Consider the following 27,591-nt stretch of genomic DNA (forward strand, 5'->3'; position numbering starts at 1 on the left):
AAAAAAAAAAAAAAGATCCAAAATCCAGAATAATCCCTATCAATATCTGCATATCTCAGTGGAACCCACTTCATGTTGAACATTCATATTAGGTTATTAGGTCAGCATTTCTGGGTGCTTCTCTCTCTCTCCCAGCTGGAAAATATGAGCCTACCACATGGAAAAACACACACTTCAAGCTATTTGCATTTGGGAAAATGCCATCTGATTTGATGACACTTAAGCTGGTATTTAAAAACTTGCACATAAATAAAAAGTTTTCCTGAACAATACGTTTTTTCTAAATGTGAGCCAAAACTGTGACTGCAACTGGAGATCACAGCTTTAGGAACTGGTTGCTTTTTGGCCAGTGGGAGGATGCTGGGTAGATACTGAGGACAAAACCAACTCCAGAAGCTTCTGGGCTCTAGTCTCATCATATTCTGCCTCCCCTGCTGCCACATCAAGGTTCCTTCTGCTCAGAGAGAGAGGGAGAGCACCATGTCTCTCTCATGGGAGACCACCATGTCGGGAAGTGCCTGAAGGGATGGGAAGGAGAGGCAAGAGTACTAAGGTGCACTTGCAAATGGAGCCAAGAGAGGAAGTAAGGCCATCCCTTTAACTGAGAAGAAGCCTTCTATTGTTAACGCGGAGAGGCAAAAAGCGTGGGGGAGAAGAGCCACTGTCAACCTTGTGGTGCCAGTGTACACGTGAAGGTGTTACCCCTCCTCTTCCCAGCCACACACCAAATGAATTATCCCATGAGCCATCCTGTCCCTGCAGGGCTCCCACAAGTGGTTGCCCTGGCTGCTCCCCGTTAAGGTTGGTCTTGGATAAGAAAGATCTGTCTCAGGAGAGAAATGGCAATACAAAAGGTGCATTCACAGGGGACAGAGGTTATGAATGATGCCAAAGATGAAGCTGGTCATCCCTGGCACCTCAGAGGGACAAGCTCAGTGTGTTTAGGGTTACACCTATCACTCACTGAACAAGACAAGTTACATTTTATATTTAAAAGAGAAAGTCTTTCACTCTAGAACCAACTTGCCAACATCTCCAAAGTCACTTTTCAATTCATGCCTTTCAATATACTAAGCAGAATCTAAATTAGCGAATAAGCTTGCTCAATATGGAACTTGTATTTACTCATAAAAGATCAGGGTGAAAACTTCACCACAAGAAATCATCTTGTCTATGAAAGTACTTTGTAAAATAAAGCTTTTTACAAATAAGTTTACAAGGGATTCAAATACATGACCACTTTGTTGTCAAAGTCATTCAAAAGACAATTCCTGCAATTCTGCAGCAGGGTGGTCAGGAGTGTATCAGATTCAATGGTTAAGGTGTAGATTTTATCTGCCTAAGCCCATGGAAAAATTCCCCCCTGAATCTTGCTTGGTGCAAGTTCTCAGCTGTTCCGGATAATAGAATGAAACTCTTTAATGGAAGAGCACACACTTAAAGCATAAGAACTTGACAAGGCTTTGCCTTACATTTTGATAAATATCAGTATTTATCTTAAGCCTCCACTGTTACAATTTCTCTTAACAGTTGGATTTCTTCATTGCAAAGCAGTAAATGCAAAACTGAGCAGTGTTACTTCCACTGAGCTTTGTTTGCAACCAAAAGCCAAGTTCACTAGGCTTTATTTGAGAGTTCTGCTCTTACATTGTATGATGAGCTTTCTATGTTCCTCCCGTGAGTCCTCCATAGTATAGAGGGTTTGTTTGGTAATGCTATTCAGATCCACGTTCCTCCAGTCCTCCAGCATTTGGAATGTGATGTCTGCACTGTGGATCACCGTTCTTGATGCCTGTAATGCAATCCAATCTGTTCATTAGTTCATGGTTTATTAGATTAAAAAATAGGCTTTATCCCTTTTTACGCTTCCTTAGCTAGGCTCACTAAGTTGATTCTCCTTATGGACCCCCACCCACCATCCTGATCTCTTATGAAAGTTACAGGGGCCTGCAAGTCATTTTGCACATGTTACTGAGCTGCAAATCTTTGGTTTCCACTCATCACAAACCCAGATGGCACCCTTAATCTAGTTGTTCTGTTACTAGACTTCTCAGAATACAACACTTCTGTTTGGCTTTCTTGGCCAGCTTCAGTTCAAAACCAAAAACAGCAAGAAAAAAAAAAGCCAAAACCAAATAAACCCCTCATATGCTTGCAATCTCCCCTCTCTCAAACTATCATTCTTCTCCCAGGCACATGAAAAGGCTCAAGTTCATTTGCCTCTGCCGCAGAATCTGCCTCTTGGCTAGTTGAGACAAGGACCTGTTGCCAGTAAGGGGAGGATGGTCTAAGAAGAAAGGAAGTGGGGCAAGGTCATGGCCCTGTAACACACACCAGCTCCCTGTAAGTTAAGTAGAGGTGATAACCCATGCTAAGGTTATCACCTTCCCAAAGGAAATGACACATCTGAAGAGTCCTTCAGCTCAGTAAACAGTTGGATCCCAGGCCTGATGCAGAAGACTGTGGCCTCTGTCTGAATGATCCTGATGTCCTCTGAATACCTACAGACATCCACAGTTTGGTGGTGATCCACCAGGTAGCACTGGCATCTCTGCCTCCCCCATTAAATAATAATGGAGGCATAAACCTACAAAGGAGACGGTGCAGGAGTATTTTTTTTTCCCAAAGCCTCTTCCTGTGGGCTTTTCCACCCTCAGTGTTAACCTGGGGTATTGGATATATTTTTCCAAAGTGGAGTTTTCAGTATGATGGGGAAAACAAATCATCTGATCAGATACATGGGTGAAACCACATTGAAACCAGTGGAGCATCTCCTTTTTACACTGTATAAAATATGGTCTTACGAATTTTTCATATGTATTTGTGATCTAAACTAATTGGTGAAAAACGAACACTTCAGAGTAGTTTTTGATATTCACTTGCTGTGGTTGCATATTTCTGTTTAATATCCCTGCAGTTCAAACCTTTAGTTTTTTTACTGATTTTCATTTGATTGATAACATACAATTAGTCCTGTATTATTTTCTCAGGCATGTAGAAAGTTGTTGCTTTGCAACAGTCCTGATCCAAACCCCACTGAAATCAGGAACATCTCTTGTTTATTTCAACAAAATGAACCATCGCTCTGGATCAAATCCTAAATTAGTTTCATAAAAGTTCCCCATAAAATTTAATTATCAGGGAGTGACAGATATCTAGCAAGGCATTTTGCTAATTATTTTTTTATTTTTGTGAAGATGGTAAGAATGAATATTGAAGACAAACTGCTAACTTAATCTCTTTCTCTCTGGGTAAATTCCAGCCTGCCAATATGTCGAATTCTTTGAAAAGTCAGTGAAAAATGATATTCAATAAATGTGGGTAACTGAAATATTTACCTGGCAGAGATGATTTAGTGATGTCTGTCGCCGGAGAATTTGTGAGAATCTTCTGGACACTGCAGGAAAGAAGAGTTACATATTCATATATTACACTAAATAAAGAAAATATTTCTCAAAATACTATATTAAAACCAGAATCAAAAAGCGCATCAAATATCCTATATCCTGGTCATATACAATTGTGCCTACATACAATTCATATGAATAGCCCAGTTTTAGCTTAACTTAGACCTAGACCTAAAATCTTAAATCCGAATGTTCAATTAGTATTTCAAACGCACATTATAAGTGATGATTTACAGACTCTATAAATAACAAGACGACAGGAGAAATGTAGAAGACAATGGAAGAGCTTGGCTTGTTTAGCACAGAAAATTTTATCTTGATACACAAAGGCACTAAAGAACTATTTAAGTGAAAGAAAAATGTCGGTGCAAGAACAAAAGGGCATAAGATAATGATAAATCCCTTAGGTATGGAAAGTCGAAAAGTTTCCTAAGTCTTAATGGAAACAGGTTTTGGAGGAGTCTTCTGACTAGACTAGGAAGAGCTAAAATCTGTTTGCAGACTCTGTGCTGCAGTAACATGCTATGGAGTGAGAGGTGCCAGAGTCACTAGCCCACGAGCTGGTTGCCAGTCCTCTGTTCCCATTTTAGCTCTTCCAGGGGGATACAGGCTTTTAGACTCAGGTATACGGAGCTGGGAGGCACTCGAGTTTACCCTCGCACTAAAAACACCAAAGACTTGCAGATCTGCCCAAAGAGGCCTTACATACAGCCACGAAGTAGGTGTTCCCCCTGTCCTGTTAAAGGGTACAGTTAAAGAGTATATTTTAAGAATGACTAGACAGTATAGCGTCTCTTTCTTTCTGCCCCCCTCCCTCCCTCTCTCTCCTTATATGAACAGAAAAGATTTTACTGTCACAGATTCTTGATATTTTTGAATGGACAAAGATGTAATAAAACATATTTTCAGGTCTGACTTTCTATAACTTTTAAAATAAACTAGTAAATAAAAAAAATGAAATTAGTTTTTCCAATTTACATCCTGAGTGTTCTCAGTAAAATATACTCCTAATTTTCCATGCTGATCAAAACAGTTAATCCTTCTCCTAAATTAGTTTTTTTTTTTCTTTTAACTTTGGTGTGGAATTTAGTGCTCATGAAAGGCAAAGAATTGAGAGCCGTGAAATAAAGCAGGCTTTATCAATAGGTGATGTGCACTGCAGGCATCTACAAAGCACATCTGAAAAGGACTAGTGCCCTTTCCTGTGGTGACAGGGTAATTTGATCTCCTTCGTTTTTAACTCTGGCACTTTTTCGAGCCAGGGCCTCAAGCTGTATTCAAATTGTGCTAGCCTAAAGGTTTGTTTAATAATTTCCTTGGCCTAATATCATCCCTAATGTTTGCTTACTATCAACAAAATTAATTTCTTATCAGAATCCACAAGAAAGGAAAAGCAATTCTTCTCACTTTGGAGTGGTGCCTCCTTTCACTAAATGAAATTGGTTCTCGTGAGCAAGTGGAGATTGCAAGTGAATGCAAGATTTATAATGCTGCTGGTTTTTAATTCTTAAAAGAATGCTAGCCTCACTTCCAATTAATTTGTAATCAATGAACACTCCCTTCTCCTTAGATTAATAGGAAAGAGACCACACAATACATACGCTCAAATTTGATATTTCGTAGGTTTTCCGGCAGGTCGTGGAGGGCTACCTTCAGCCACTCATCCAGTTGCTTTGCAAACTTTCGGATCACCTGAGTCAAACTGAAAAGAGAAATCACTAGGTGAGAACATGTTTACCTGGTGCTTTACAGGATGAATATTTGCACCTGTGAACATGTAAAGCCTGTGGGTAAGTCAGCATTTGCAACTCACCGTTTTGCATGGTTGCTGACCTATTTGGGTCTGCAGGTATGAAGCAAAACTTCTGAAAATGTTTGCAGGAGAACCTTAAGAAAACAACGTGTTCGAAAGCTCACACAGAATAAGTCTCTGTACTGCACCGCATCGGTAGCTATAACTAGTGTTTTTAGCTTGAAATAAAATCATGTCCATTCTATTCAAAAACGATAACATAAAATCACACCTCTTTAAGGAAGAGGAGAGATCAAAATTTGGATTTCAGCTCAGCTCTGCCTACATTTCTACAGACATAGACAGGGCCATGCAAGCAAAGCAATAACCAACTGCACTGCTGCCTGGAGCCGGTGAGTGGGTGGTGGTGATGGGGAGGAATTTTCAGGCCAAGCCCACGCAGGTCAGGGGAGGGGGGAGTGGAGCAGGATCTGGCTGCTTAGCCCTGCATGGGACTTCACCAGCCACTTGAGGTTTCCCTCTTCCACACTACTACCTTTTCTTGGATGGCCCCCGCATTTCCTGCTCCCATGCTAAACTAAGCAGGCAGTTCATTCTGCCCCTCTTCTTGGGACCGCTTGGCAAAAAAATGGCAATTTTCGAGAAGGATTGCAGCGCGTGCTGGAGGGGAGCGTGCCAGGCTGAACTGCACTGCCTCTAGCACTACTGTGGATACCCAAGGGAGGGAGAGAAGAGACGTAAGAAACTTCTCCTCTTTCCCCCAGGCAGCTTTTCCTGTTTGTACTCCTAACACAAACTGCACTGAGAACAGACTTCAAAAAATCTTATCCACACTGGTCCCTAACCACACAGGGGATGGATGAGAACTGCTGCACCCATCAAAAAGTGGCTTTTCGGGCCAGCCAGCGTTTGTTCCCAGGAAGGCCCTCCGAGGATGCTGGCTGAGTCAGCAAGATTTCCTGCAGGAGCTTCCACTGCAGTGAGACCCTTCTTCACCCCCTCCAGTGCAGGCTATGGCTTAATAGCCACAATCTGGCCCTTTATATGCATTACAAAAGTCTATATTCACACTCAAGTCTCTCCTTATTTGCTATGAAAGAACTAAGCAGCTTGAGAAAAGGACTGCTGTTCTGTTTAATCCTTCCAATGAAATAGATTTTGCGGGGTGAGGGGTGAAGCCTGTAAAAATGTACATGTGTTATCAAGGAAAGCCCATGCTTATAACATGTTTCCTGTGGAAAAAATTCATTGCTTGTACTTCAGCAGTCATACAGTGTGCATGGTGCTTACCAGTTTATGAGAGCAGAGCAACATCCTGAAAACATTTGCTGTAATTAGAGATTCTTTAAAATCTTGGGGGCCAAATGCACAGCACTATCAATAAACTCAAACAGCAATACTCTTAAATTATTTGGCTGAGCAAAGCATCAGTCAAATAATTCTAAATGTGAACAGATATATTTAGAAAAAGATAGTTTCCTGATACTCATAAGGGGAAGCTCAAAGAGGGGAAAAGGTTGAATGTCCTCCGTGATCACACTTTTTGCTGTGAACTGTTGATCCCTGCCCTGCTTTACCTGCATAAACAAGACTCCTTGAAGTCAAATGAGATCCAGGTAGGAAGAGAACAGCTGAGACCTACTATGTGGATTGGCAAAGATAATTTAGCTTTAAAACAAAGGAGTATCTAAGGGCAAACATTGTCTAACATGAATTAAGTGATCCTACAATAAGTTCATCATAGTATAGTATTTAAAATAATCCAAATTGTCTGAGGCTTCACAAGTATAATTTTCATGTTTTTTACTCCTGGCAAGCAGAGTAACAATTGGGATCCAAGAGTGTAAACAGAGACAAACTCTTTGATTGCAGTTCCCAAGTAAGTATCTGAGTATTTACATAGAGAGCAGCCAGGAGAACTCCTCTTTGTCACTGTAGTTCAGAATGCTGTAATGGTACTATGCCAAAAAGTATCTGAAACTAGTAGAAAAGTGTCTGAAATATTCAAAAGAGAGAGGACTGGCATTCTGCAGCCTGCAGATTTTTGACATTCCCTGAAAGTTGGGACATGACCATCTGTTTAATGTTAAAAAACGAAAGAGGAAGTAATATCTTTTATCACACAAAAAAAGTCAAATTTTTCACAAGTCCTATCAAAATCCAAACGTTTCTTCAGAAGTACATCAGCTCTCCAGCTCCTTTGAACAGACTATGATTTAAACTCAGGAAATGGGTGGCAGCAAGCAGCTTTCTGAGAACTGGTGCCATCCGTGAAGCATATGCGTACAATAAAGACAGCTGAGCTAGAAGTGGTCGGCGTAGCTAGTCATACTGACCTGTCAGGTAACGCCTGTAGTACTGTCGGCATCAAAACTCCAGAAATCGCTTTGTACAGTATTGAATCACAAACTCCCACTATGTTAACTACAGTTGAGGAACCCAATACAGGCAGCATATGAGGAGGCATCCCTTGCCAAAAGTGCAGAAGAAAACTTTGAACCTGCAATCACAGGAAGCAGCAGGGATATTTAGATGAAAACAACCAAAGGCCGCAAATACCATTTTCTTTAAACAACCTTGCTTACGTCGCATTTGTGTCAGCCCTGCAGCTGGACTAGCGGTGCGCACCCCTAGCAAGGCCGGTACTGTCACCTGGCGCACCGCGGGAGAAGGCCCCGAAGGGCAAGGAGGCAGTCTGAGCTTTTAGGGGGCATCTTTCCTTTACTACGGCAGAGAGCCCTGTGGGTACCACGGTATTTTCACCTCCCGCCACTGGCCAGTGAGCGTAACTCTTTGGCTTCCACACAGCAAACGCGTCTTTTTCTCCCTCCTTGCTCTCTGGGCCTGTGTACAAAGAAATTCGCCCGGGGGGGCCAGTGGTGGGGAAGAAGAGGAGAACAGCACAAGGTGCACATGGTCAATATACTATTTTATGTCATCGTTTTTTGGAAGAAACACGACATTCTGGAGTTCTTAAAAACTGCTCTTTTGCTGACTAAGGAAAATCTGCAAAGTTTCTTCTTTCTCTCTTCTACTAGAAAGGAAAGAGGAGCAAGAGTGGACAAAGATAAAAAAGAAAAGGTGAAGGAATTATCAGACACAGTAAAACATACCTGTGAAAATTTTCATTTATGAAATAAAGGTGGTTTTCAACGAATGATGCAGTCAATTCTACAAAGGTCAGAACACCAGGATTCAAAAGTGATATTCTCTACTGCACTTACTTGTTCCGGTATAGATTGTGTACAAAAGGTTATTTGCCATTTATATATTGTAGCCACTCAGACCCTGCCCACTCTCGATCCTCCAACCAAATTCAATGTCCTGCTCCTAAAAATGTTTTCCATCAAAAATTCCAGAATATATTCCTTCAGTGAATCAATTGGCCTGGAGCAAGCTGCAGAGGTCAAAGGATGTTGACTTTCCCTAAGCTGGATATCAGGTTTAATCACATTAATAATCTTTTGGGTCCCCATTTAAACAGGGCTGAGAGTAACTCTAGGAGGCACAACAGAAAATGTAAAAAGAGGTGAAATTACCCTTTAAAAACAGGCAAATTCTGTGGCAAATTTATGGAAGCAGCTAGTCTGAGTTCAATGACTTATAAGAACCTCAGCTTTAAATCAGCTAGAGAGAAAAAAGCAGGGAATTCCCTGCCACTCTTCAGAAGGCAGAGTCAAAAATCTCGTTTTCTTTGACTTTTACCAGGAGCTGGGTGTCATAGTCAAATCAGGCCCACAGTGTCTCTATAGTCAGACCTGTTTTCCTAGACTAGTATCCTTTCCCACATGTGATATAATACTGCTTGTATTCCAGTAATGCCTGGAGCCTTTCAGCTCTAATTATGGGGCTGTATGCATGCACTGCCAGAAAAAAAAAAAAAAAATAGATTCCGTAAGATATCCAGCAGGTACAAATCTTATCCACTTCTAATGGAGCTTGTTGACTGCTGAGTGAGCAGCAGTGTGTGTGTTCTTAGCTGCACTTTAATACAACAGAGCAACTGGAGACTTCAGCTACAGGTCTACCAGGAGGCCTGGGTGGCTGTAGGTCCCCACCTCCTTGTCCCAGTGTCAACATAGCAATAGCAGCAGAGGTCACTATTTTGTCGGCATCATCTGCCCCAAGTTTGTGCTGAACATTCAGAATTCCTTCAAAAAGGAGCTCAGTTCCAACTCAAAGCTTAGCAAAGTGGTGGTGGACACACTTCTTGAGTTGTAAGTGGACTATCCAACATCATGGAGGGGATATTGCTACTTTAATCCTGTTGGAGAAGGGAGACACAAAAATATACCTATCTCTTTCCTACCTCTAATTCAGGTAATGTTGTAAGAGAGACTTAACGGCATTAGTCATATACTATGTACTCAATACAGGCATAGCTCATTATTCATGAAAATGATCAAAACCATTATTTTGTAGTATCACGTTCAAAATAAGCTCTCAGATTCATTAATGCTTTATGTATCATTCAACTATTGCTCTAGTTTCTGACCATACCTCATCAAAGTTTGCTCTTATTACAGTGTCTAGTATCCTCTGACAGTGCGTTCTATACATCATAATAAAGGTAGAAACCTGAAAAAGAATGAGGAGGAGACCACAAAAGATCATTTTACTTTAAGAAATCTGCTTTTAAAACCAGAATAGAAAGCACAAAAAAGTAAGTTTTTTCTTCTCTTTACCTATGCACAATTGCAGAAATAATGAAATCGGTTAGAGTCTTGAGTTTAGTTAGATTAGCTTTAAGACAAGTTTTCTTCTTAAAAGTAAATTCTCCCTTTGAATTCATGGATTTTTCTATGTCAATGGGGATTCTTCAAATGTAAGAGGAGCAAAAAGCCTGAGTGAGATCAAAGACGAGAATGTGGCCCTAATTAGGACATAAAGAACTATAAAACCCTATTCTTTTGTTCCACCTTACACTGATACTACACTTGTGAATAGCGTCAGAAAACTAGCAAGCTCAGCCAAGGGCAGTTGGGGGATTTTTGTCATACGTACAGATAGGATTCTCTCACTTTTTTTTTTCTAGCCTAGAAGGATAAGAAATGCACTAAGTGCACTCTACTCTCAAGAAAGTACCAGCATGTTTCTTTAGCTTGCCAACAAACGGGTTTGCAAATTAAAAAGCCATAACCGATTGTAGAAACAGAAGTCTGAGGTCTTGTTTTTCTTGTTATTAGTGATTTAACCAGTTACCCTCAAACCTTTCCCCCTATATATAATGTAACTTAAAAAAAAAAGTGTGCACAGGCTTCAGAAATGTTTTAAAGGAAAGTACAGCTGATACTGTGTCAGTTGCCTATGTTAAGGGAAGATATTTCTTCCTGCTATATGAAGCAATTAAGTTCCTCATAAATAAAGCCAAGGCATTATTAAGCTCACTATAATTTAAAGTCTTTATATTTTAGATAAAGCTTTCATCCAGAGGGGAAAAAAAAAAAACAAGGCAAGCTGAGAGAATATTTCCAAAGTGTTACCTTCTCTTCTGGCAGACTGGCTGGCAGATTTAGATCTTTGACATTTGGAAACTCTGGCAGTAATGTTCCAAGTTTGGATCGTGGTGAATACGCCACTGTCTGTTTGGTTACTTCTTTTTTTCCTGTTTCGTTGACCCAGGCTGCTCCTTTTTTAGAATACATCACATCATAATACTGGGAGTTTTCTTTCACAGCAATGCCATAATAATGATACCTGATACATAGAGATAAACAATTTATAAAGCAGATTGCTTGAAAAATTAAAAACAGATATGGGTGGGGAAGAGAAACTGTCAATGCTAATGATTTCTTCAGCAAAACAGACTTTGTGATAGTTTGCACATTGTTAGCAAGTATTGATTCAGTAGCAGAATATTGCGATAATACATCAGGTTTCCAAATTTCTTTCCTTGTGCAGCTCTGTGAAGAGTTAATAAAGCTAACTGTTGCAGGGCAGAAAAATAACGGACTGCCATTTTTTTCTACTTACAAAAAACCCATCCTAAAGCTACTTGTTGGCAAGGAGGTGCTGTGCAGCTGCTCCTTTAGCAGTAAGCAGAGGTACAGACCCTCTGGCCTAGCCCTTCTGTTGTTATTTCAGCTCAGCTCCCTGCTCTTCAGACTCCGGAGGGCTGGTTGGATCCCTGACTAGCACGCATCTTTATTGTAAGTAAGTTGATCAGAAATGTTTCAAAAATTGAACAACACTTCAAAGAAAAGAGAAGAGGGGAGGGAAAGGCTTGTGCCAGAAAGCAATGAATGTTAGGAAATGTGCATTTCCGGATGATTTGCTCCACAACTTAGTATCATCACTGGGCTTAGATCAGTGAAGGACACCACACAACACTGCAACTCTACCTGCGCAGACCAGGCAGGGGAGTTGCACAGTCTGGCTGTACTGCAAGATTGGTTGGCAGCCATATGGCATAAGTTTGTGCTGCAGCTTAGCTTTGTTACTGGTGTTAATGGAAGCACTGAAGTCCAAACCCTTCAGCCAAACAGAAAAGGCAATATTATTTCTTCCATTAATTTTGCTAGTCTTGATTTCAGTTTCTCAGCTCTAATAACCACCAGTAGTTCTGCTACATTTTTAATGATTACAAAAAGCATCATGAAACTATGTTGTTCTGGTACTTTTGATTCACTTTGCTTTTCTAGAGGGAATTGTCAACGATCTTCCAGTTTTCCCCTTACAGCCTATCAAAAGCTCAGTCTATGAGGAGATACCATCTTCTGGATCCAGTTGTGGTGGCAGAAGAGGTCATTGTCTCCAAGTGTTTGTCATTGCCCCAGTCAGGTCCTGCTTTCAGAGCTCTGCCAGCAGATCAGTTCACATGAATGGACCTTAGTTTGCTTTAGGCAAAACCAGCTGGGGTCATCAATCAAAACAGCAAAAGAGTAGTGTTTAAGTGATCGTAGCTTTAACCGACTTACGCAAATTTTTTTCAGTAGCACGTTCCCTCCAAGACAATCACCCGCAAATCAGTGGGTGTCATAATCTCCAGCAGCAAGTAGCTGGAAGCCCTAATCTTGTCTGCCAGCACAGATGGGCTGAGAGGAGGCCTGGGGAGATGCAGGAACCTGCTAGTGCACAGCTCCCTTGGCACGTCCACTAGAGATGTTCTGCATCTTCCATCGAGGAAAAAGAGCTATCTTGAACATAAAATTGAATAATCCAGTTGAGGCTCGTACAAATGTTATGCTGACGTGAGCTGAATGGGATTTCCTACCTTCAGTACCTTAGAAAGCCACACTATCCGTTTCGTAACTGCCGGTAAGGGCTTAGGCCAAAATGCAGCTTCCACACCGGAAAACAGGCTCCAGATCAGTCCTACCCTAGTGCAGGTAGGTGATGGCAACTTTGTGCTAACCCTCAGGTGCTACAGCTGTGCATGTCACACACTTCACTGGCTTTATCTTGAGCGGGGTCGTTACTGCTTTGTGGCTAATAGAAGGACACAGCAGTGCAAAGGACTCTCAGAAGGCTGGTTCGGGCATACCTGCAGGGGAATGTCCCAAGACCCATTTGGGGCCAAGCTCCACAGAATATAAAAGGTTCTGAGGCTTTTTAGCCATTTTTGAATGGTAGCAAGCCCAGCTTGCCCCCCAAGGTACCGAATTTGGTCTCTAGCAGCTGCCATGTAGGTAAAGCTCACACAGCTCTTGGGAGCTTGGTGGCGTATCTGGCAGCTGGGGAAAGGAAATGCTACGGGCACTGCAGATTGCTGGGGGAAAGGGAAAAGGTCACAGCAGACAGGGCTGCAAAAGCTCTAGGCAGACTGAGAGGTCTGTATAACTTAAACAGCGGTCAGTCTCTTATATCAAGTTTCCTCTTAGATCAAATCAAGCAAAAATTTAATAAAACTTTATTTTCATTCAAAAAATGAAAGCCTCAAAAATGTAGTAGAATTTCTAGTATTTAATTTCTAGTGTATTTCTTTATTTAATTTCTACTTATATTATTTAACTTCTAGTATATTTCACTCAGTAACAAACTACATAAAAGACTTTTCCAAGTCACTTCAAAATCAAATAGATAGTAATAGCCAAACTAACTCAGGGAGTTTTTGTAGACAGCATTCTCCTTCAGTGATTTTGTTATCCCAAATGGCCAAAACTGCACTAGTGCAGTTGGCAAAGATTCTCTTTAAAGTACTTTCCTAGGTTACTGTCAGGAAAAAAACCTTAATCCAATAAACAAGGAATAAAAGTTTGTGCTGCAGCAGAATAACATGAAGACCACACAAAAACATTTTTACGGTAAAAAGCAGAATGATTTTTTCCCTTCATGGATGCAGTATTTGCAGCACTCCTTTAAAGAAAGGAGTAAAATTCCCTTCACACCATGCAGGTTCCATTGGTTTAAGCAGCCTCTTGTGTACATAATTGAAGAGTTTCAAGCTATAGTATAGACAGAAATCAGCTTTTACATAGAGCTGCCTTCCCACCACTCACCTGTGGTGGAACTGGTTTTTAAGCTCAATGCAACAGAGAACAGCTGCATGCTTACAGTGATAGACCCAGGTGCAAATGAGAAAGCCTTTCAGCTGCTGACCAGGAGCATAGTGCCACTGCAGCTCTGAACTTTTTAACGTTACAAGGCAGCCATGCTATAAAAGACTGAAGGCAGAACAGCATGAAGTCAGATAATCTTAAACCACTTCTACAGCTGAATTTCCTTTGGCAGTAGCTGGGAAGTGGAGTGAAAATCATACTGGCAGCAATCGATCGGCACGGTTGGTGATAAAGGGACTAAAGTGTTAACATCTAAAGTAATTTCTTTATGTAGCACTTAACTGGAATGCAATCAGATGCTTCTGAGAAATGAACTAGAGCTTAGCTATAGCTACGTTGGGTCTGGCAAGGAGTATATTTGTTGTAATGAAGTACAGTGTACAAGTAACGTACACTTGGGTGTACACAATTGGATCAAACGAGGATGACTCCTTTGTATTGGATAATTCTTGGGCTGTTAACCACTAATGAAGAAGTAGGCATATTCCTTAGGACCAGAACAATTCACTTTCTTACATACTGAGGCAGTGAAATTTGAGTGGTCATGATTTCCAGTACAGGGCTGACCAGGTACTCTCGGGGGCCACAGGTTTCGTGCGGCACAGACTGCACACTTTGCAAAATCCCCTTATTATTTGCTAGGTAGGGAGCACAGCTGTCACAAAGGTGGCATGAGAAGGGTATGTGACCTGAAAGCCACTCTGACAGGCATGCAGACTAGGCGTAAAGTAGGCGAGTGCTTTTTAAGTCTTGCAGATTTATGGCCTCACAGAGAGCAAGAAGACATTGCTTTTGCAGAGGCAAGACATCTTCAGTCAGCTATCAAAGGCATCTTGCCTCTCTGAGAGACAGCAACCTCTGGAGCTGCAGGAGCTGGATGAGTTGAGGGGCACCAACTGGAAAACACACCAGAGCTCATCCTTTCCTTTAAGCCATGAGACAATCAACAAAGTGATGTAGTAGCCAACATTGGAGGGATTTGAAGGTTGACAAAGGGTACTCTCATATCTGATGTTTCATAAGGCAACTTGTGCTCACACTCGGGCACACATAGAATTTATATTTAATATTAAATCCTGGTGCTCTAAGTCCTGACCTACCATGCTTTGTTAATATACTGTTGGACTAGCCCATCATTTGTACCTGAGTGATGTTCTGGTGGTTCTGCTATGTTAAGAATGCTGTTATGGTAGCTCTGAGTTTGCAAATGGGAACAGTTTTCAGATCTTCAACTGACTGCTTAAATTCGGCTGCTCTAGAAAGAGAAAGTTTAGTTACAAAAATCAGGAAAATCTCCTGAGATGGGGAAAAGGATATCTGGTCCCACCAAAGAGGGACTGCTTGACATGGACCACCAGTTAGAAGAGGAAAGTGAAGTTAACTTTTAATGGCATTTCTTTTTGCATTTGAATTTCTTTCAGAGAGTGGGACATGCTAGCTTTGGTATATAGGCTCAATTCTCATAGTACACTTTTCTTAGCGCTTAGTAAAATTGTGTTTCTAGGTTTTGCTTGGAAAGGGAAGCTTTACCAGCAAAATCTTGCAAACACGTTATTCCAGGCTTTTGTTTCCACCTCCTCAGCACCCCCTTCCCCCATAGTTTTCCACTTGTGGCTACAGAGACTACCATTAGACTATCTTGTATGATTCTGTAATGAAGAAAAGCAAACTTTTTTTAGGAGGATTAAGTTTGCCATAAAAAGATTCAAAGTCCTAATGGAAAACTCTTATAAAGTCCACAGGCAGAGAAAAAAAAATCAAATGTCATCATTATACCCTATTCATAAATTGGTAGGATCATGTCTTGTCAACATCTGGATGTCCAAGAAAAACTCAAACACTTCAGGAAGTGCATTCTTCTTTCTGAATTAATTTCTCACTCTGGAATCAGGATGAACTGTTTTCAGGAAGTGCCATCTTTTGGCTGAACAATAAACTAACTCCTTCTTCACTGAAAAACGTGGTGGCTTTCATTACACAAGAAAAACGGTGCTTAAATCCAGATTTTTGGACTATTTCAGTTTAGGCCAATGTATATTTCTACCTAAATTCCATGCGTTATGCCACTTATCCGCTAAACTGAAACCCGATGTTAAACAGCTGTCACTTCTCAGCGTCCGGCAGTAGCTCCACCACCGGTGGGTGTGAATGCCCTTGATATTGCGCAAAGCGAGCCAAGATGAAAGGCGTTACAGGAACAATATGGAAAATACCGCTGATTAAATCGGTAAAAGATCTCCATCAGAATACTTACGCAGGACTAGCGCTGCTGAATCAACACGACAGTGTGAACTCCACAACAGACTCTCCATCGAAATTGGGTTTAAACTGCCCAATGGACAAATTAATCCTTGCTGTTACACGATTGTATTCAGCAGAGTAAAACCAAGAGCAGATGGGGCTCTGTGTGAGATTATAATATACCATACATTGCTTACTTTGATTGGCCTCTGGTTCCGAGTCTTCTGGTTGTTAGCTGTGGAAACTGTTGCCTTATTATCTGCAAACAAATAGGCTGATATTAGAAAAAGAATGCATATTTACTAATATTTAACTCAACACAGATTATTAAGACAGAAAAGCAGAAAAACTGCAATGTCACTAATATGTGACAGGAGAAATCACACCAAATTAGCCTGTACTGAAAAAAAAAGCTCCTTCTGACTTTTTTCATTACTGAAATAGGCTGTTAAATTCAATATAATTTTATCAACTACCACCAGTTTAAATAAAGACTTTCTGAATTTACTGCAGCAGAATACAATTCCTTAAACTCTAAGGTCAATTCTGCCTCTAAACTTAATGAGGATTATACTTAGAATTGGCCTAGTATTTAAGTTATTTACACATCAGTTTGCAAGATCAACAAACTTTGTTTTGCTTGCAACTAGATGCTAATAACCGAAAAATTTCTTCAGCATCCCGCTCCAATAAAATGAAACTTTAGAGTTTGGGTAGCTTTTAACTATGAAATTTCCATTTACTTGCAATTTCTCCTTTTGAGAGTTTTAGAAGCAAAAGTTACTGAAGGCCTTCCCAGTGCTGCCATTAAGCACCCTCTTTCCTAAGAGATGATTCCCTGAAAAGATTTTGTTATCTGACAGGGGAGCCATTTCCACCAGGCAAGGCTCACTTGTTGCATTTGTAAAGATAGCTCATGATCAATTTATCCTTTATGGAAAGCAAGCACGCCTCAGAAACAGCAGGAAAAGAATCTGGACTCTGGTCTGTCAGCAGAGACTGAAAGAGGACTGGGAGTATAAAACAGGCTTCTTTAGTGCCAGACGCATTTAAAGAAGTGGATTAAAGAATGTAGGTTGTGCCTACAGTAACCACAGTCACTGTCAACCAGGCTGGTCCTGATGCAAGAGAAAAGCTCTGCTGGAGCTTTCAGCACCTCACAGGATTGAACCTGGTTCTCAGTGTGGTCTGCAGCAGGAGGAATATTCTTCTGGCAAAACAGCTGTGCAAGAAAGATCACAGTAAGCCTGGAAGAGTCACTTGCAGGAGGAATTTCTTCGTTCTGAATTTATAACCTTTTGTAATTATGTTTCATGACATAAATTCCTAAACAGTTCCTATATTTAGGGAAAAATACGCAATATTAATGGGAAACTGGTATACAAGATAAAATACATCTATTCAACAAGAAGAAAATATCAATTAAAAATGATTAAATAATATAGATTTCTTTCCTCGGGAGCTATTTTGCCACAGTTGCCACAGTGATAAATATTTAATCCTGATTGATAACTGAAAGCTTTGGAATATGTATTTGGTTCACAAGTTGCTATATAAATAAAGACATTACAATGTCACATATTTGACTACTTCTTCAGTAAAATTTTTTCAATCACCAAATGCACAATCAACTCCCCTTTGTATCACGTAAAAATCGACCTGCACTGGTTTCCAAGAGCCTTGCACGACGTGGCTTATGTCAAAAAACGCAGCACAGACTCAGCCTCACTAGGTTGTTCAGCTTTAATTTCTGGGGCAAAACTTCAGCAAACAGTAAAACACTTTTGTGGAGCTGTGAAAGTTCAGCCTAGCTGTTTGATAAATGAGCAGACAGGCAAGCAGCCCTTCTTTCTTTTTTTGTATGGATTCAATGAAGCCTGCCTAAAGAACACCACATGCTGTTCCAGCTACTGATCTAACATTCCGCAACATCTCAGCCTTCCAAATTCCCTTTAATTACACATTAATCCCACCCCTCTCTCTTTCATTTTCTGCAGACGGGGTTGGGGGCTCCACAAGGCTGTGGGAAAAAAAGCCACTGTTGAAAAACTACTTTCTGGGGATGGTTTTTTGGGTTAGAGGATTTTTTTTTTTTTCCTGGGGGCAGTGTCATTTGGAAAACACCATTCCTCTCCTGAATTTGGATACTGCAGCAGTAGACTCAAAAGTAAATCTTAATATTCACATTTACCCTAATTTTTCTTTTGGAGCAATACGAATCGGTATTACTTTCAAAGTCTGTCAAGTAGTGATGAAGTGTTACAACGCACACTGTAAATGCTACTTTATGAACCATATGCCGTGGGAGTTCCTGGGATTTAAATAAATCAGCCAATTTCTACATACCAGGGCAGAGGTGATCAGGAAAAGAGAAGAATAATAGAGCAGTTGATCAGACGATTCTTTTGTCTTTGCTTTGCTTTTTTAAAATCCAGCACATGTTTAAACAATGAGATATACCTTTTGGAATACTGCCAAAATGCCTGTATCACTTAAGACAATATTCTTTACCAATAATTTGCAAAAAAATCTAGCAAATCTTTGAAAGAGAATGTCAGATTTCTTTAACCTAATGCTGCATGTGTAAGATTATATATATATATATATATGTATGTATGTATGTTATGCACACACACACATTTGTGTATACATACATACATCATATCTATATTTATAAAGCATATTGCACTTATGCTTGGGTGCCTGTACACATAAGAAGGGGTATTTATGTTTGCATTTAGAACAAAATAAGTCCTAAGTAAGAAATGAACTATCTGTTCATATAAATGTTTATATTCAGCTAGCCTTATGTGAATCTCTACACAATGTTATTACCAAAAGCAGTGAGATTTTCCTGCCAGGAGAGAGGAAGTTAGATTAGGCAGGACAAAGTGGAGTTCATTGTGTGCAGAAATCAATGGGAGGAATGGTCGGTTAAAAAAAAAAAAAGGTTTTAAATCATGCTTTTGGCGAAAAGTCACCCTGTGAAATGCAGCAAAACAGTGTTTTACCTTTATTGACTTTCAAAGACCTACAGAAAAAATGGGTTAATTTTATAGTTAAAGAAGGGGTAAGGGTAGTTGTAAGACATGAAATTTCATGTTAGGATCTGAAAATCAGGTTGTATCCTTTTTCCTTCCTCCCTGCAGTGGGATTGTATAAGCAGAGTTTGAGCCTTCTTCTGAACAGAGCCCAGACTCCTTTCTCACAGCAATGCTGCTTTGCAACAGAAGCAGTGGTAAAAAGACCTCACGAGTGAAATCCAAGGAGATTTTGGAGTGCAAAGGGCTGTTACCATTATCCTTTAATGGAATTGAAATTTCACCCTAGACTTCTCCAAAGTGACCACAGATCTAGATGCCTGTGAGATCTGCTGAATAAAAAGGTACAGATTTCACATTATCCGAGCAAAATTCTGTTTAAATTACGTTGCTGTCTTAAGTGTTATGTTTTATTTTATGCTCCTTGGCTTTTTGTTTTTAAGACAAATGTAGGGCAGCACTTTCACATGCAAAAAATCTCTGTTCCCACCATGCTATCCTCAGAAACCAATAGTCCTTTGACTCCTCTCAATAACCTCTAATAAACCTCGGTTCAGTTCTCCCTCTTTCCTCCATGCCCTGGTGAAGAGCTGGTCTTTCCCTCCACCTACAGAAGACTATGCTATAAGTACTTCTTATTTTTTTTTTTAAAAAAAGAATAAACTTATCTTTTTGCAATTTGATGGTTCTCTTGTTGATTGTGTGATGTACACATAACAGCCACACGTCCAAGTCATTACATTATAAAATAACATAGCTTATAGCTTTTGAGAGGACTGTTATATCCAGGTATATCCCAGTGTGTTTGTTTAACCCTTTTGCAGTTAATCCTGATTGATACGCAGTTTTATAAACAGCTGTGTAGGAAGAACACAAGCAGGCTGTCTGCCTTTCTGACAGCCAGTAACCTTTCATTGCTGAATGTATGGGGGACGCGGAGTTAATGCGGGAAAGAAGCATCTTCTTGTGTCAATCTCTCACACTGAAATTAAAACACTCTAGTACGGCATTCCACATGTATTGCACAGATCTTAGAGCTACCAAGATTTTTATCCAGTGTTGGGTTTTTAAGCCTAGAAGAGCTGTCCAAATACATCTGAATTAAATATCTAATTACTTGCATTTTTCATCATTCTTAAGATAATGAAATAAGTTACTTATGCATCTGGGCAAAACTGGGAAAGCTCTGTGAATGATGACTAGAAAAATGTTCTTCCTCTGTGGAGGTCTGTACTGTAGTCTGCACAACCTATTAACTTCAGACACGCTTAACTGCGGGAGCTGTTCTGTTGCCAGCAAACGGCTGCAAAGGTGCATTCCTTCCTCCTGATCACTGCCAGCTGTAATTTCTGCCCTTGCGTCTCTCCTCACATCTCATCCAGCACTGCGAGATTCAAATGTGAGCCGAGCCACCCTTAGCTTTAAAGTGAGGAGCATATTATCTATTCTGCCTTCACCCTTGCACCGTGGTCCATCACTCCTTATCTCATTCTTCACCAAATAGTGAACTTGATGCTCCCCAATTATTCCACCTGAATTGGCCCACGTGGCATGAGACATCAAAACAAACAAACAAACAAAAAAACCCTCCTGTATCTGTCTTCATACTGACAAATTAGGATGGAAGAAAACAGTGATGTATAGAAATTTTTGAAATCTTTTTTCCCTTTCCCCAGGTCAAAATGTTAAATTTTGCTCTGGGGGCAATAGGCAGAGGATGACTTTAAGAAGGCTTTTCCCTGGAATAATTTAAACTGCTATTTTTCAAAAGGTACTTTGATTTTGTTAGTGCATCTGAGTTAGAGGGATATTATTCTTTATGATTCTTGTCCTTTTCTATTTGAAACAGTTCTAGCCATGGTTCTAGAAATATATGAAATAAAATCATGCTATGTTGCAACCCAGGTTCCCAGATCTGGAGCTCTGAGAAGTTCTAGAATGACTCTAAATAAAGCAAAAGAAATCCTCTTTCCTCTGATAACAGTTCCTCCTAACAAGGCCTGGCTCTGTCTATCTCAATCCAGGTTTCTAATCCCACAAACAGAGGGCATGCTTTATTATGGTAAAGTCAGGCACAGAAGATCTGTGTCTATTTGTCAACTTTTATTGTAGCATCTCACTCTTAAACTTCTTTGCCATGGCAGGAGGAAAGTAAACAGTCATGACAAATGAAATCATACTCCCACATAGCTCTGCTTTCCTTTTTCTCTCTGCTGTGAAACACAGATTACACTGATACACTCAATCTTATATCAAAAGTGGGGGATTTTCAGGCTCACTCATCCTTGGCGTGCTACTGTTCCAGCTGGACCATTTGGGGTTTTACTCATCTGCTTCAGGGTGTTTGAAAACCCTGCCCTGAGATAGTTTCTCATTAATACCTGTGCTAACGGGTATCATTTGGCTCAGAGGTGGCTATGGGTGGCTTGACAACACATTGCCTTGAGAAAAGCTCCAGGAAAGCACTGCCCTCAGAAACACCCACTGACAGGAAGGAGCACGATTGAATTAGCCAGCTATAAAATACCTTTCCTGTCCCCCATAACCACCAAGCTGCACAAAGAGCAGGAGAGGAGGCACGACTATGCCTACACCCTCTCTACTTCTTGCTCATTTACTTGCATGGCTTGGGAGGGAAGAGTGTAGTGTAGGGGTCCTGTGCTCTCGGCTGCAGACGTATTGTCTATACAGATTCAACAAACTCCCTGTTTCTCTCTCCTCATTTTCATCATTTTGTGGAATGATGTATGGTCTAGCCTCAGGTTTAAAATTAGTTTCTAGCACCAATATATCTCAGCTGCTACTGCAAAGCAAGACAGAAAATCCTCTTGGCACTTACTTTAATACCAGTGCCCAGTTGTGTCTGCTGCTGTAGAGCAGACCCCATGAGAAATTCCAGCTGAACTGGACCCTTTTGCAAAGCTCATGAGACCTTTCCTCAAATTCAGCTAGGTACAACAATATCCTACTTCAGCAGGTCCCCTGGCCAGGTGGAATTCAGCCTAAGGCATGATCACACAGCTTACTGCACCCTGACAAAGCCACAACCATTGGACACCCCAACTCAGATGCTTAGCTGAGCAGCAGCCACTTTCCGGGCTGGCTTGGTGAAGCCGAGCAGATCTAAAATCCTGCAGAACTCGCCCTGCTCTGTACCAGTGCCAGCACCCTGTTTGCCCTCGCCCAGCATATCTGTGGGAAAAGGCTGAGCGCCAGGATCCCTGCACTCTGGCAGACCCTGTGCTGTAAGGACAGCCTCAGGGACGTGTTGACAAGGCGTAAGGTAAAGCAGCCCAGAGGCGGCCCTGCTTTATGCTGAAGGCCTGACTGGAAGCCAGATGCATGAAGTGGCAAAGCCAATAAAACCACTTTGCTAGAAAAATCTTTGTGAAAGAACTCGTCCACAAAAAACGTGAGTTGTCCTTGCTGGTCTTCTTACTCCATGGGCTCAAGGAGAAAAAGGCTATAGATGGCAACCTGCTATAATACAAGGAATCTGCAGAGCAGAGCCAAGGCAGCAAAGAGCTTTCCAAGTACTCTGTGGGACCTCCCTTTCCCACATTAACTGCATTTACTTCTGTGGTACTTGTGTTATTATGGACTCCTCGGAGCAGATTGATCTGGAAGACTGAGTATGGATGAAAATGTCCTGACAGTATTAACTTGCCTTCAGTCAGAAACATTAGCCTGTCCAAAGGGATGATGGAAAAGTAGGAATTGCTCAGATAGCACTGACACTGCTGACAAGCTGCTATAGTCCTTCAGCACAATAAGATAAACCACATCCTCAGCTTTAAACAGATTTTTTTTCACGGTTATATTTTTCCTTTCCATATTGACTAGAAAAAGTCTAATAAAAGAGCATTCCATATGTAATAATTGCTCATAATAAAGCTTGTGCTATTTTAGTCCATTAGAAGAGAGCATTAAGAAAAAATTTGGGTTTGCTATACAGTTATTGTTGAGGCTACTCAGGAGCAAATTTAAGAGTAGAGAAGAAATAAATCTCCAGAAGAAGTATTTTCCCATGCACAGCAAGCAATTTCCAGATATGTTCATTTCAAGAAAAAGACAGCAATCACATTGCAACATCATTATCAAAGCAGTTTCAATTAGACTATTTGTTTTTCCTTCTGAAAGTCAAATATATATAGCATGACACTGTAAATCCTGTCTATGGTGATCGTGCTTGGAGGAGGAGTCCTGCTGGCAAAAGTTCTGGGCTTAGAGGCGGTGCATAGTGATAAAAAAGGGCTCTGGCTGGTACAGCTTGTACCGTCCTGGAGCAAAGCAAACGAGACTGGGGCAGGGAGGGACTTTTCTGCTGGTATAACTCTGCCTTAGCCCATTTTTTGGGCACAGTAGAAACATTGGTCAAAAATGTAAATGATCTTCCTAACCTATATAACAAATCTGTTATATATTTTTCATTTCTTTATTTATTTCAGTATACTTCTCAGAATCTAATTTTCATTTATGCCACAGTCACTCAGAGAACACTAAAGGGGCTCTAAAATTTGTGTGCACATGCATTCCTGTTAAATTTATTTATGCCACCACAGTGATGCAAAGGGGCCCTAGACTGAGCAAGAACAAGCCTGCAAGCTTTCTCACACTTCTGGCTCAAAAGTGTCAGCATCTTTCCTTTCCTTTTCAAATATTCATTTACTACTGCTTGTCAAAAGACATGTCAGGAAAGCACCCAAAACAAGGAAAACAATAGAAGGAAGGATTTAACCTTGGGGACACATGGTAGTTGTGGGAAGAACACTTTTAAAGGGTTTAAAAGAGAGAAATTGCACCAGGAGAAACTAAGTGTCCCCTATAACAGATCTGCAGGATCTTGGAGGTGACTTAGCACTGCACAGTAAAGTTAAAGCAGAAAACTGGGGACACAGAGGATGGGGGAAACAGCTGCAGAGGAGAAAGATTATACCTTCAAGAGGCTGGATTAAGAGGATGAGGTTCATACCAAGTCACAAAAGAAATGAAGAACAAAAGTCAGTGTTGGCTGAGGAAATAAAAGTGAAAGAGATGCTCAAAGACCCGGCATCCCAGCAGAAGAGCTGGGAAACTTTGTACAGCATCATACAACTCAGTGCAATACAGAACCTACAAGCTTGCCAGAAGCAACCCGTACATAACAGTCACTAAGGGAGTTGAAAATGCTAGAAGTATTTTGCTTTTTAAGTAAATAACTTGATTCACTGGAGGCCCCGTTTCAAAACGTTTTAGCTTTTGCAGCTAAGCTCAGTGAGGATAGTGGGCAAGAGCTCTCAACAACGACAGTTCACAGCACAATGGATTAATTAAATAAGAAATCATTGGTAGTTTTTGCTTGCGTGCTGCTCAGAAAAAAACACAACACCTCCTCCGTGCTCCCTTCCACGAGCGGTGGCAGACCTTCCGGTCGGAAGCACCGTAAATTGCTACCCCTGCACCTACAGAATCCCAAAGCAGAGCCTGAGGCTTCTGCAGCACAGGGCCGAGGGGTGCACGGTCGCTGCCTTTTTTTTAGGTGACCTAAGCAATAGGGCTTTCACTCCTCCCGCCTGAAGACTAATTCACAGTCTAAACATGTTCGCTGCGAGAAAGCTTTTTTTCCCCCCATACGCAGCATTTTACGCTGTTAATAACTCCATGGCATGCCCACCCTCCCTCCCTTCACTCCCCTGCCGTCCCACTGGCTGCAGGGAATAGTTCTACACTGCTTCATTCCTGGGTGAAATCCCGGCCCTGCCGAGTGTAACGCATGCTTTCCTGCTGCCTTCAGTGATACCGGGAGTTTAACATTGCAGTCTCCACTCGCTGGTACCAAGCTGACCATCACAGGGCCTCCCCACTCACTGAGCTGGGGTACAGGGGTGAGAGCGTGCCTGTTTCCCAGGCAAGAAAAAGTTCTGTAATGGTCCCCTCAGTCACGTGGCTATTGACATACGAGCAACTGCTAGTATGGGCAAAAATGCCAGTTGTTTTCAAACATGTTATTTGGTACAGTAAAGCACTAAAAAGCTAGCTAAAATGTATTAAAGCTACAGCTCCCTTTGTCATGTAAGAATATATCACATATTAATAACTGTATTAGGTTCTTTCTTAGTCTGGATGTACATCAAGCACCTTAAGACTATAGGCTGCTTTTTTAAAGATTTAAAGATCTATTTATACCGTAATTCTGGTCTTCCATCTGCTTGTTAATTTTTCTTGCTATTTTAGCTTGATTTCCTCGGGGAACAAAGTCTATGAGAAATTACCATCTTTCTGTTAACCTCCCCTGCCCACCCTTTGCCAGAGTAATTTTTATTTCACTAATCCAATTCTACCAAATGCCTGTGGCCCAGGCAATGTCCTAGAAGTCTGATGGAAAACCCTGGCTGCATCGTGGGCAGAGCGCATTGATGCTGACGTTGAGCACAAGGCAGGGAGGAAAGCTCAGCCGTTAGCTGCTCTCTTTGGCACTGCCGGACCAGACAACCGCAAGGACGGGGCAGCCGGTCAACACGTGCACTGCTCTGAACCAGCCACTACATGTGCTGCTTCTTGCCCAGGTGTCGGGGATGGAGGCGGGGAGAGAAAAAGGAGGGAATTTGAAAATAATGTGGGAGGTCTAGTGGACATGTGAGAAAATTTAAGGCAGTAAGACCTTGGAGCAGTCTTGCTTTCTGACTGCTGTGGATTTATTTGACTTGCATCAGGTTTAACAAAGACACGTAGGTTGAAGCTCTGTATACAAAACCTTAGCATGGAGAAATCACTTGCAGCCACATTGCGTATATCTCAAGTGTTTTGTTTTGTTTTTTACAAATGATGCTTTAAAAGTGAAATTAACACTCTTCTGCTAATTGGCATGTAACTGAGTAAGTAGCAAGGCATCAGGATGTTACTTACTACAGATCGTTTTAATGTGCTGAACTCCATCTTGCTTTCCAAAAAACTATCAGTCTATTTAAAAAAATAGAAAAAGCCTAAATGTTTAACATTGCCCATAGAGTTAAAGTTCAAAGATGAATCATAAATTCAATGTGGTCTATTCAAAGACGAACTGTCTACAATTTCACAGAACAACTAACCCCTTTCTCTGAAGGAGATGACAGCTGCAGGGCTCTTGATGATCCCCATGAGGACAAACATGTCTGGGGTCTCTGTTCCTGCAACTAATTGCGGAAGCCCTCAGATAGCACCTACTTCACTGCACTGCCACCAAGTTTTTATGCAACACATGTTGCCAATGTGCTTCTCAAACACATGATTACAACTCTCTCTGCTGAAACTTCATGTACCTGTTCCTAAGGAGAAGCTTACTGCAAGTTTTTCATTGTGCAAAGTGGTTGTCTGCCTGGCAGATCTTCACAACTGTGCAGCACATTTCCTGAGCAATAGCACTCAACAGACTCACAGGGGTCTTCTCTGGGGTCTGCAGGGGCAGGAGTCTGCTTCATTCCCATGCTTGTGTCTGTGTTGTCTGAGGTGCCTGGACACAACTATGCAGAACCCCCTGTTTTCAGATCCAAAAGCAAAGGCCACACATGAGATATGTATTTTGGAACAGTAGTAGGAGGGTTCTCATGGGTTCCTCTTCACAAGAAGGGAAATCAAACCGCATGTATCACTGCTTCAAAACTAACATTGTGCAACCAAGTGGAAAACACCAGTGCTTGGGAAACACATGGGAATACTATGAATTGCAGACAGAAGACCTGCATTGCTAGGTCAAAATACTCCCACTGATCGAAAAGGGAGAGAGAAAGAGGATGAAGTGACAGAACTGTTGCATACCGAAAACTGGTGACATCTCTCGAAAAAATACGTTCTAATGAAATGATTTCAGAATGTTTACCCATTGTGCATGATTTATGGAAATTTTTAGTAGGAGCAAAAGTAGCGTCATATAAATTAATCAAACACAGAATTAACTGAGCTATACAAGATTGCAAGATACGACAAACATACCAATGTTACAACATGATGCATTTTACTTGCCTTGCTCAGCTGACTAAATAATGATGGAGTACAGCAAATGACACTTAAATAAATTTATCCTTCTCCTTCATCTACTTTTTACATAGCCACTTACCCTACCCTAAGACCAATTTTCCTTCTTTGAATACCCAGCACTTCTATAGAATCAATGTTGCAAACATAAGAAAATAGCCCATAGGGAAATTGGCTTCAAATTCATGTTTGTAAGCATGTCAAAAACAGTGTCAGATTTCACTTTTTGTTTGTTTGCTTTTTTAAATGCCTAGGAGTTTTCAAATCCCGCCACGTTTTCTAAAGTTTTTTTAAATACAAATTTAAAATGTAAAAATATCATATTGTTTTTCACTGTGAACAAAACATTACCTAACCAGAAAATCGAAAAAGTAATAGTTTAATGTTACATCCTGGCCACTCGATGTTTGGCAACAAAGAGCTTTATCGTTCACATTTGGGCTATGCACAGCTGCATCTGTGCTAAGAGCATGTCTCTGCTCTGAGTTTGGGAACAGCCAGGTTGGCTCTCACTAAAATTGGCCTAGGAAGTGGAAGCATAATGAATCGCAGTGCAAAGGTATCCAGGGAGCCTGCAAATGCAGGTAGATGCTTTCTGGCCTTGCACTGCTGGAGGCACTGTACTCCACTCTGAGGATTTGCCATTGGAGGCTGATATCCTT

General features: G+C 41.0%; 1 protein-coding gene across 1 annotated transcript in view; it reads right to left on the minus strand.

Moving 5' to 3' along the window:
• RFX4 (regulatory factor X4) overlaps nt 1-27,591 on the minus strand; it is a 93,815-nt gene that overhangs the window by 35,343 nt on the left and 30,881 nt on the right. The window contains exons 5-11 of the mRNA XM_062593924.1: nt 16,097-16,158; nt 10,644-10,857; nt 9,661-9,738; nt 7,497-7,660; nt 5,009-5,109; nt 3,339-3,397; nt 1,648-1,792 (exon numbers count right to left, since the gene is read on the minus strand). Coding sequence (XP_062449908.1) covers nt 1,648-1,792; nt 3,339-3,397; nt 5,009-5,109; nt 7,497-7,660; nt 9,661-9,738; nt 10,644-10,857; nt 16,097-16,158 — 823 coding nt within the window. The remainder of the gene's footprint in view (nt 1-1,647; nt 1,793-3,338; nt 3,398-5,008; nt 5,110-7,496; nt 7,661-9,660; nt 9,739-10,643; nt 10,858-16,096; nt 16,159-27,591) is intronic.

This window comes from Rhea pennata, chromosome 1 (assembly GCF_028389875.1).
Source record: "Rhea pennata isolate bPtePen1 chromosome 1, bPtePen1.pri, whole genome shotgun sequence".
Classification (NCBI taxonomy): domain Eukaryota; kingdom Metazoa; phylum Chordata; class Aves; order Rheiformes; family Rheidae; genus Rhea; species Rhea pennata.